This window comes from Ambystoma mexicanum, chromosome 2p, assembly GCF_040938575.1.
Source record: "Ambystoma mexicanum isolate Mex_15411 chromosome 2p, UKY_AmexF1_1, whole genome shotgun sequence".
In the NCBI taxonomy this organism is placed as follows: domain Eukaryota; kingdom Metazoa; phylum Chordata; class Amphibia; order Caudata; family Ambystomatidae; genus Ambystoma; species Ambystoma mexicanum.
Genome location: NC_090923.1, coordinates 7191165 through 7202271, shown reverse-complemented (window position 1 = coordinate 7202271; position 11107 = coordinate 7191165). Strand labels below are relative to the sequence as shown.

Sequence of the window (11107 nt, the reverse complement as noted above, 5' to 3'; positions counted from 1 at the left end):
TACTGGGAGTGTCCAGGCCATTACTTTAACTAATCCACCCGAGGACGTGCTGCTTTCATCATTTTGGGCACGGATGATGATGAACTACCACTTGTGTGGGTCAGCACAGCGCAGGGTGTGGAGATCCTCGAGAGCAACCGATTGCAAAACGACCCGAAGGTGAGGGAAGCACCAAGGCTACACAATGTACGCGAAGTGACTTCAGGTTTGCCACTCTACCCCTGGAACTTACAGCACTGGCACCGCCTTGGGCCCCAAAGAGCCCCACAGCAGCAATAGAAAACGTGGACATAGATGATCAGGCTAACTTGTGTGTTGGTAAAGTTGCATGCCCCACCTCCATGGACAGACTCAAATAGGAATGGGGCGGCTGAATATGCACCCACTATACCCACCCACCTGGTTTGGCCGATGTGCATATTTTGCAAGCGGGGGGCACCAGGGGCGAGCTGCAAGGGGGGGGGGGGGGGCACCTGGGGCGAGTGGGTGCAGATGTACAGCTGCAAGGGGGTGGGGGGGCACCTGTGGCGAGTAGGTGCAGATGTAGAGCTGCAAGGGGGGGGGCACCTGTGGAGAGTGGGGGCAGATGTAGAGCTGCAAGGGGGGGCACCTGTGGCGAGTGGGGGCAGATGTAGAGCTGCAAGGGGGGGCACCTGTGGCGAGTGGGGGCAGATGTACAGCTGCAAGGGGGGGCACCTGGGGCGAGCTGCAAGGGGGGGCACCTGTGGCGAGCTGCAAGGGGGGGGCACCTGGGGCGAGCGGGTGCAGATGTACAGCTGCAAGGGGGGCACCTGTGGCGAGTGGGTGCAGATGTAGAGCTGCAAGGGGGGGCACCTGTGGCGAGTGGGGGCAGATGTACAGCTGCAAGGGGGGGTACCTGGGGCGAGTGGGGGCAGATGTAGAGCTGCAAGGGGGGGGCACCTGTGGCGAGTGGGGGCAGATGTAGAGCTGCAAGGGGGGGCACCTGGGGCGAGTGGGGGCAGATGTACAGCTGCAAGGGGGGGCACCTGTGGCGAGTGGGTGCAGATGTAGAGCTGCAAGGGGGGGCACCTGTGGCGAGTGGGTGCAGATGTAGAGCTGCAAGGGGGGGCACCTGTGGCGAGTGGGTGCAGATGTAGAGCTGCAAGGGGGGAACCTGTGGCGAGTGGGTGCAGATGTAGAGCTGCAAGGGGGGGCACCTGTGGCGAGTGGGTGCAGATGTACAGCTGCAAGGGGGGGGCACCTGTGGCGAGTGGGTGCAGATGTACAGCTGCAGGGGGGGGCCACCTGTGGCGAGTGGGTGCAGATGTAGAGCTGCAAGGGGGGGCACCTGTGGAGAGTGGGTGCAGATGTAGAGCTGCAAGGGGGGGGCACCTGTGGCGAGTGGGTGCAGATGTAGAGCTGCAAGGGGGGGGGCACCTGTGGCGAGTGGGTGCAGATGTAGAGCTGCAAGGGGGGGCACATGTGGCGAGTGGGGGCAGATGTAGAGCTGCAAGGGGGGGCACCTGTGGCGAGTGGGTGCAGATGTAGAGCTGCAAGGGGGGGCACCTGTGGCGAGTGGGGGCAGATGTAGAGCTGCAAGGGGGGTGCACCTGTGGCGAGTGGGGGCAGATTTAGAGCTGCAAGGGGGGGGGCACCTGTGGCGAGTGGGTGCAGATGTAGGGCTGCAAGGGGGGGGCACCTGTGGCGAGGGGGTGCAGATGTAGAGCTGCAAGGGGGGGCACCTGTGGCGAGTGGGTGCAGATGTAGAGCTGCAAGGGGGGGGCACCTGTGGCGAGCGGGTGCAGATGTAGAGCTGCAAGGGGGGGGGCACCTGTGGCGAGCGGGTGCAGATGTAGAGCTGCAAGGGGGGGGGCACCTGTGGCGAGCGGGTGCAGATGTACAGCTGCAAGGGAGGGGGGCACCTGTGGCGAGCGGGTGCAGATGTACAGCTGCAAGGGAGGGGGGCACCTGTGGCGAGTGGGTGCAGATGTAGAGCTGCAAGGGAGGGGGGCACCTGTGGAGAGCGGGTGCAGATGTAGAGCTGCAAGGGGGGGGCACCTATGGCGAGTGGGGGGCACCTGTGGCGAGTGGGTGCAGATGTAGAGCTGCAAGGGGGGGGCACCTGTGGAGAGTGGGTGCAGATGTAGAGCTGCAAGGGGGGGCACCTGTGGCGAGTGGGTGCAGATGTAGAGCTGCAAGGGGGGGGCACCTGTGGCGAGTGGGTGCAGATGTAGAGCTGCAAGGGGGGGGCACCTGTGGCGAGTGGGTGCAGATGTAGAGCTGCAAGGGGGGGGCACCTGTGGAGAGTGGGTGTAGTTTAGTCTTGGCCTAGCTTAAGAGGTCCTGCTCGATGCTCATGGAACGGGGGGGCTTCCATTGGGGGCTCCCCCATGACCCTCTGCGAGTGTAGCCCCCCCGCCCCCCATCATGTTCTGACTCACGCCCCTGTGGCATTGGCTCACGGGCCTGGAGACCAGGGAGAGGGGCCCCCCACCCTCTGAGGCCTGGGACTGGGGCCATGAGTTGGGCTCTGGATTCAGGCGCGCGGGGGGGTGAGGAGTTTGGGGGGCTGGCTGCGTGTACTGACCTCGGTCCCCGGAAGTGCTGCCTTCTCCTCCTCCGCAGACTCGGGGCTCCTCCTCGCCGCTGCTGCTGCTGCTTCCCGCCTTCCCAGATCCAGGGGGTTCAGGCTCGCAGAGGCGCTGCACATCCGCCCACTCTCCTCCAGCCCTGAGAACGCTCCCGTGCACCACAACCCGGAAGTCTCTCTCCTGCGCATGCTCAGTACTCAGCAAGCGTCTGCGCATGCTCCATGCACCTAACCCGGAGACTCTCCTGCGCATGCTCAGTACTCGGCAAGCGTCTGCGCATGCGCCATGCACCTAACTCGCAGGTCTCTCTCCTGCGCATCCTCCATGCACCTAACCCGGAAGTCTTTCTCCTGCGCGTAACTGAAGGCACGTGATCAGAAAGTGGCCGCGCATGCTCAGTGCTCAGACATTTCTGCGCGTGCTCAGGATACTCCTGAGTGGCGCCTCAGGGGCAATTCAAGAAACACAACAATAATCCACAGGGAAATGTTCACTTCCCCATTGCTGCCAAGTTTCAGTGATTGAATGAATGAATGAATAAACAAATGAATGTGCTCTCAGAATCACTTAAAGGAATGGGCCTTTGCCATAGCTCTCAACCATTTGTGTCGCAAAGGCGGGTGAAAGCACCCGATTTTATTTTTGGCGGGTGAGAGGCCCATTGAAACGAATGGGCGTGCAGGAGGCTTGGCGGTGAGTCCGCTGGTTACAAGGTCTTATACCTGGAGGGGGCATACGAAATTAAGGACAGACACACCGAGTTGGATTGCACGTCTTACTTTATTGGCGTACATACAAATCAGATTCTATGGCATGACAGGAGGCTTCATATTATGCATTTCCATCTTTACTCTGAAACCACAGCAGCAAAGAAAAAACTTTACAAACAAAAAGTTTCAACAACAGAACTAGATAAGAGTTCAATGTCCATGCATGGGGACCTCCCCAAACCATCATGGAGGACAGGTCATGCCCTGCAGGGAACCAATGAGCAGGGAGCCTCCTCTATATATATACATTACTCTAACCCCAACCCCTCTTTCTTTGCTGCTGACACCACAGAGCTAAGTCACCCCTTTCAGTTGTATCTTACATGTTAGTCAGTGTTTGCCATATTAATTGGTGTTGCATATATATGTGTGCCTTGCAGCTTTCACTTTGGAAAATTGTGTTTCCTTATTTTAAATTTATTTGCTGTTTTATTTGAACGGCCACTTACTTTGTGGCGTCTAACAGAATTAATGGGCCACGAGCGCCCGTGCTTCTTCCTGCAGTATGGTTCCTTTTATGGGTTTGGGGTGCCTGGCAGCGCCGAGCTGTGTGTTTATTTTACTTTCTTTCTGAGATAATGCGAGCAGTCGCATGGGCCCTTGTGGACGCTAAAGCTTTAGCTTCAGGCCTGTCCAGCGTGATTTATGTACAGAATGTCAGCTGTGCTGGGTCTTTGAAGCCTGGGCTTCAGACCTACCGTGCACACCCTTTGTTTATCTTGTTTATTTTTCGCGTGAGGCCCATTTAGAAGCTGTTGCTTACAGGCCTGTCACGCGTGGGTTGGTGTGCCTAGTGCGCCCAGTTATGTTTTCTTTTATTTTGAGAGTCTTTGTCAGCACAGGTCTTTGAAACCTTTGCTTCGGACCTCGCACGCACAGCCAAGGGGTAGGGCTGAGCAGCGCTTTTTTTCTCCTGTAGCTAGTACAGCCACCAGTGGCTCAAATGGTAAGTGCTTGGTCTTGGATTGCTGGAGACCTGAGTTCTAATCCAAGGTCTGGAACATCCTTGGCATTATTTAAAAACAAATTTAAATCTTTTTATGCTGAATTATGCATGTCAAATTTTTGAATTTATCCATAAGGGAATTTTCCTTTCTTATACGCTGCCCTGACCCAGGGGTAGGGTTGAGCAGCGCTCGGATACCTGTGGGTTTGTAGCGCTATATATATAATTGCTGACTTATGAATGCTAAATTGTTCACTTTATACCAAATGAGATAAAAAGGGGTTTTTCCCTTTAAAGTAATCCTTATGGGAAAGGTGCAGGCTTCCACATATGGGTCTCCCATTTCAAACCCCATGCGCGCCCTGGCAACAGCTTTGCTTACTGAAGCGCAGGTGAGGGGAGCGCCATGCACCACCTTTACATTTTAGAAATGAAATACAAAATACTACAAGGTGTCTCACTATTTTTGGGTATCTTGCGTCAGAATTTCAGCACCTTTATTTTGAGTGCCGCTGCCTGCTCGGCTTCAGGTTTCACCCGAGTTTGGATGCAAGGGTTGTTCCCTGGCGTGCTGCTGACTTCCATACCCTGCTCGGGTAAGCAGCTTGTGGTGCGCTTGCTTGGCGTATTCCTTTGACACAGCAATGGTCAAGCTGTGTGTGAAGCATTGCCGCTTCTCTTTGTTTAAACAACTATTTTGTTTGTTTTATTTGTTTTCTCACTTTATCCTTCAAAGAAAAGACAGGGGTTGGTGGAGGAGGTTGTTAAATGACCTAGAGGGGGCTTGGGCCTTCCTATCCAGCCATCATTCAGGCACAATCCTGTACTAGAATGATATTTCATGTGCCTTTACGGGGGAAAAGAAATGTCTGCTTAATTACCCCTCTCTCTCTCTTTTTCCGTTAGGTAAGTTCAGGACAACTCAGTCCGTTTTCCTTTAGGTTTCTCCTCCCCTGAAGGGGTTAAGTTCGCAGGTTAGGGGGTGTACCCACAGTTCTGGTCTGTTCCTCATATCCTGTTTTTTTAATATATATCTCCCCTAATGCATGGTTCTTGGTTTCTGTGTCAGTTAATTTGGCGGACCCTACTTGCCTTCATGAGGTGTTAAGAACCTTAGCCTTCTTCCCTCATCAGGGGGGCGGTCTTGGGAGACAGTGCCATCCTCTTGTTTTGTGAGCTAACCCTCTCGACATTGATTGCACAGTCCTGGGTATCCTTCTTTGCCCTAGGGGACATAAGGGGTAGGACCGTACGAAGGAAGAGGGTATCTGGGTTTTTTAGGACATGTATAACCCAGTTTGCTCACTGGCTAAAGAGGGATGTAACCTCTATGTTCACTATTTGATGTGCAAGTACTGGGCTACTTGATCGAGATCCGTTTGCCTGCTCGGCAACGACGGCGCCTCTGCTCTTACGGAGCAGCGTAGTTACCCCTCTTGTGAGAAGGGATGGCTCAAGGGCAATGCATTCCTCTGAGAGGTTAAACTATACAATCCAGGTTCGGATTATAATACTAGCACTTGAAAATGTGCGGATCATGAAGGACTGGATTATAAGAGCGATTGCCTGCTCGGCTTCGATGGAAAACCTTCACGGCCACAGAATGACCTAAGCCCTTACCCGTGCAATTTCATCTCAAATTATTATTGAACAGGTGGCTTTATTAAGATCTTGCCCCTAAAACATACTTTAAACATATTTTTAATGAAAGTTCCTATTTAAACACTTTTGAGCAAACGAGGCTCAAAGCGTTTACATGGGAGCATCCATTTAGCCATTTCAGGCAGCCTCCTCAGCTCATGTTAAGCTCTGCCCTGGCGGCACTAAACAAGCAGCAAAAGCCCCCTACTGGGAGCTTTTGTTTACGGCAGCCAGAGCAGAGCTGCATGAGCTGAGGAGGCTGCCTTCACTTTCATTTTACGTTTTCGGTGCTCCCCAAGCCCAGGGAAGCACAGAAAACAAAATGAAGGCAAAAAGCAAAGGGACAGCAATTACAAATACAACGTTGTTGTATTTGTGATTGCCTTGGTTGGAAAACCACGGAAATCAAATACAAGAACGTATTTCTGACCGTGGCGGCTTTCGCGTGGAGTCTCCTGGGCTCCGGGAGACACCAAGCAAAAGCCGCCGCTGTCAGAATAATAACGTTCCTGTATTTGTAAATACAGCGGAATTTGCAAATACAACAATGTTGCATTTCTCACTGCGGCACCTTTCGCTTGGAGTCTCCTGGGCTACCCTGGGGGAGCCCAGGGGACTGAAAGTGAAATCCACGGCAGGCAGAAATAGAACGCAGTTGTATTTAAAAATGCTGCGGTTTCTCTTTCTAAGTTTCTCGGGCTCCCCCGGCTCAGAGGAACGCGAGAAATTTGGAATGAAAATCACAGCGTTTTCAAATAATACAACGTTGTATTTATGTTTGCGGTAGCCTCCGCTTGGAGCCCAGGGGGCTACAAGCAGAAGCCACCGCAAACATAAATACAACATTTTAAAAGCTGCGGTTTTCTTTCTAAGTTTTCCATGTTCCTCCAAACTTGGAAAGAAAACTGCAGCTAGTGCTAAGTTAAAAAAAGAAATAAGCCCTTACCCAGATGCAGCTTTCCTGCCTGCAGTCTCTGGTCTCCGGCACCAATGAAGCAAAAGCCACCCAGTGGTAGCTTTTGTTTATTACAGCTGGCTGCCTTTTGCTTCATTAGTGCCGCAGGGGCAAGCACAGGAGGCATCCATTTCACAAAATGGATGCCTCCTAGTGCTTCACATTTTTGAGTTTGAGCTTCATTTGCTCAATACTTTACATAGGGACTTTGTTTAAAAATATATTTTAGATATATTTTTGATTATGGGCCATCTTTTTAGCCAATAATATTTTAGAGCACACTATTCTTTTAATCTGGGAATAAACTGCTGCCAGCCACAGCATCTCAGATACAAGTGAGAGCTCACAGGCAGATGGCGTGAGCACCAAGCTCGGAGGAATGCCAGGGAAGCATGCCAAGTGCCCGGTGCAACCCCAACAACCAATATGTACTGGTCAGTCACTGAGAAACCATTCACTCGTTCACAGTTATCAGACAGCTGGTATAGTGATACCTTTGCTGAGCTCCCAAATAAGCAGAAGAGGATCAGGCTGTTAATAAGGGACTCTGATATCAAATGCAGCATCATTACCGCTAATGCTCTATTATCCTGCAAGGATTGTACAAAGGATAAGTCTGAATCCCAGTGCAGGCATCTCATAGATTAAGTAGGAGCTGATGATTAATGGCGTCAAAGCAAACAGAGAGGTCCAAGAGAATTAGAAAGGTTTCCCACAATCACTTCACCAACGCGGGCTCTCATCTGCATATGTTCTCTTGCACCATCTACACAAATGACTACTCATTTAGTGCTAGGTGGCCACTTAGAAAATAATTCATAGGACAGTTCCCCAAATAAATCCAAAGAGTGTCTATAGTTATTGATTCAACTACTGAGTCTTTAAACTTTTTCAAAATGCTGTTGCACATTAATCTGCATGAGTTCCTTAGGCAAAGTGTTGTATAGGATGGGTACCTTAGTACAGAAAGTACAGTCTCCTTTTAGAATATTCCATAAGGTCTGCATTTGAAATAGCAGGAATTCAACCAATCATAATCAGCCACCATTTGTGTGCCAAAGGAAACTGGGAACAGCTGTGGTGATAAGTTCACAGTTTTAGTAAATAGCCATGCCAAAGTCAGGCCCATTGAAGAATCACCACCTCCTCTCTGAAGCTTCAATTGCAGAGGGGACTTCACCACATGTCCTCTCGTCTGGCAGATGAGAACACTGGAGTATTTTCCACATTCACGCCTCACACATGTTTATCTGGTGCCTAATAAGGTTACTGTTCACAATGCAGCTCTTTCCATGTTCTGCACACACAATTTCTGGGCACACATGACGTTTCTCAACTGTATGTGTTCGCTGGTGGTGCTTAAGATCGTGTTTCGCAGCAAACCCTTTCCCGCATTCAGTGCACACATGAGGTTTCTCTCCTGTATGTATTCTCTGGTGACAAATAAGTTGTCCCTTCTGAGCAAACCCTTTTCCACATTCAGTGCACTCATGAGGTTTCTCACCTGTGTGCGTTCTCTGGTGAAGAGTAAGATCTCGTTTCCCAGCAAACCCTTTCCCACATTCAGTGCATTCATGACGTTTATCACCTGTATGTGTTCTCTGGTGGATAGTAAGATCTCCCTTCAGAGCAAACCCTTTCCCACATTCAGTGCACTCATGAGGTTTCTCATCTGTATGTGTTCTCTGGTGACGAGTAAGATCTTGTTTCCTAGCAAACCCTTTCCCACATTCAGTGCACTCATACAGTTTCTCACCTGTATGTGTTCTCTGGTGGCTAATAAGATGTCCCTTCTGAGCAAACCCTTTCCCACATTCAGTGCACACATAAGGTTTCTCACCTGTATGTGCTCTCTGGTGGATAATAAGAGCTCCCTTCAGAGCAAACCCTTTCCCACATTCAGTGCACACATGAGGTTTCTCACCTGTATGTGTTCTCTGGTGGCAAATAAGACCTTCCTTCCGAGCAAACCCTTTCCCACATTCAGTACACACATGAGGTTTCTCGCCTGTATGTGTTCTCTGGTGATGAATAAGACTTCCCTTCTGAGCAAACCCTTTCCCACATTCAGTACACACATGAGGTTTCTCGCCTGTATGTGTTCTCTGGTGGTGAATAAGACCTCCCTTCTGAGCAAACCCTTTCCCACATTCATTGCACACATGATGTTTCCCACCTGTATGTGTTCTCTGGCGACGAGTAAGATCTTGTTTCCCAGCGAACCCTTTCCCACATTCAGTGCACTCGTGAGGTTTCTCACCTATGTGTGTTCTCTGGTGGATAGTAAGATGTTCCTTCTGAGCAAACCCTTTCCCACATTCAGTGCACAGGAGATGTGTTTCACCTGTATGCATTGTTTGGGGGCAGACAGGTGTATCATGCAAATGGACACTATTCTCAAATTCAGTGAACGGATAAGGTTGTTCACCCATGTTCTCACGTGGGCAATATCTATGTTCTTGAGATGGCAACTTTTCCCCTATTCTGTGCATGTGTAAGGTTTCTCGTCAATTTACTGCATCAGGTGCTTAATAAGAGGACACTTCCCACTGAATCTTTTGCCAAATTCAGAGCACAAATGAGCTCTCGTGTGAAGAACATTTCTGGTGACAAACACGATTTTTCCTCTGACTGAAAGTTTTAAAACATTCAGCCCAAGGATACATTTTGTCCAGTCACATTAGAAAGTACCTTTACATTCAGAATGCATATAAAATAACACTCACATGTGTGTTATCAGGAATACTAGTAAAAAAAAAAATGTCATTTCTTACTGCACATCAAACATTGTGGTTGTCATGCCCACTATCCCTCAACCCCAGGATTGACAGAAGAAACAAGCTTGGTTACTGGATGTAGCCAGGAAGGAGTTGCATGGACAGAAGCCTGACAGCTGGAACCCAAACTTGCACACTTGTCAGGTGCTTGTAAGTTGCATATTCTAATAATGACGCTTTTCACTGCATCAGTCCAGAGAATCTAACAGTCACTGCGGTTGCATTTCTGGGGCATCAGTCACCTGTTGAAATAAAAGGAGAATGTTGCAACACAATCACAGGCATCACATGTAAAAGGCAGACTGGTTCTCAGTAGTAGTGATGTGCACTAGTTAATTACTCACACAGTAGCTTATAAGACTTTGAATACTAGGGTGCCATCTATTGGGGACACAAAGTCTAGACGGCAGAGTAGTGGTTCTCTGATGATAACATAATCTGATGGAGACAGAGGAAATGATTTTTACGAAGACCATTTTAGTATCCAAGAATAGGAGAATGAAACATAGGGTGAACACAATTTAAGTGGGAACTTTAATGATCAGGGCCGTGTATATACATTCTACCATTTTATTTATTCAGAAATGACTAAAGTAGTTTGAAAGCGCCAGATTTCCATAAACAAACGATAAAGGCAGGTGTTTGACACTAGGTCAGCAGTTTGACACCAATCGGGCACATGTTTGTCTATTTTGTAATCACAGATTACTGCCTTACATTTAGGCAAATGTATATTCACCCAAACACAGACTGATAGAAAGCAATAAGGCAAATTGTACGGTAGACTCCCCTCCTACTTTTTTTTTATACATATGCCCCATTGCCATGTACTGAAGATAATTTGCCAAAGGGATACCACTTTTGTTGCCTTTTATATATACCACTGGGTAGCGTTCAGGAGGGGGAAGACACACGGTTTCATTGTTGAGTGGGTGTAAATGGGCCTGTTACTTGCCAGTTTCCCATAACCCGATCCAGACCCCCCCTTTTTTGTGGACTCTGATTATTGCACCCTAGGTTGCATCTCAGCAGCCCCTGTACCCGCTGCACTGTGAGGAAGGATTGCTTTCATGACATCTCCAGTAACCAATGGGAATGCAGCCCCAACATTGTAAATATCCAAGAAGAGATCAGCACCATTTACTGATTACACACCAGTTGTTTGTGTCCTATATGGCATTGATCCTGGAATAAGATTTATGTACTTGTGAATAGTATGCATAGTTAGTCACCCCATGATGAGCGGGCCGCCAGTTGTCTGCCTGTCTTTCAGACAGTCCTAGATTATTCGTTGTGTGACAGACTATATGAGAAACTATGAGCATTCCGGTATGGGACCCAAGCAGTAGTTTTAGGAGAACCGATGCAATCAATTCCCTTTTTGGCTTCCCCTTCTTGCAACTTCAAGAAATACAATGTATGTACTTGCGTGCGTGTATGTGCGTGTGCACGCTGATGGGAAAGAT

The 11107-nt window shown here is 49.6% G+C and overlaps 1 protein-coding gene across 1 annotated transcript in view; it reads right to left on the bottom strand.

Annotated features, from left to right (window-relative positions):
* Positions 1-3313: 3313 nt before the first annotated feature.
* LOC138567658 (zinc finger protein 585A-like) overlaps positions 3314-11107 on the bottom strand; it is a 198563-nt gene continuing 190769 nt past the window's right edge. The window contains exon 6 of the mRNA XM_069646131.1: positions 3314-9373. Within this exon, the coding sequence (XP_069502232.1) occupies positions 8094-9373 (1280 nt within the window). The 3' untranslated portion in view covers positions 3314-8093. The remainder of the gene's footprint in view (positions 9374-11107) is intronic.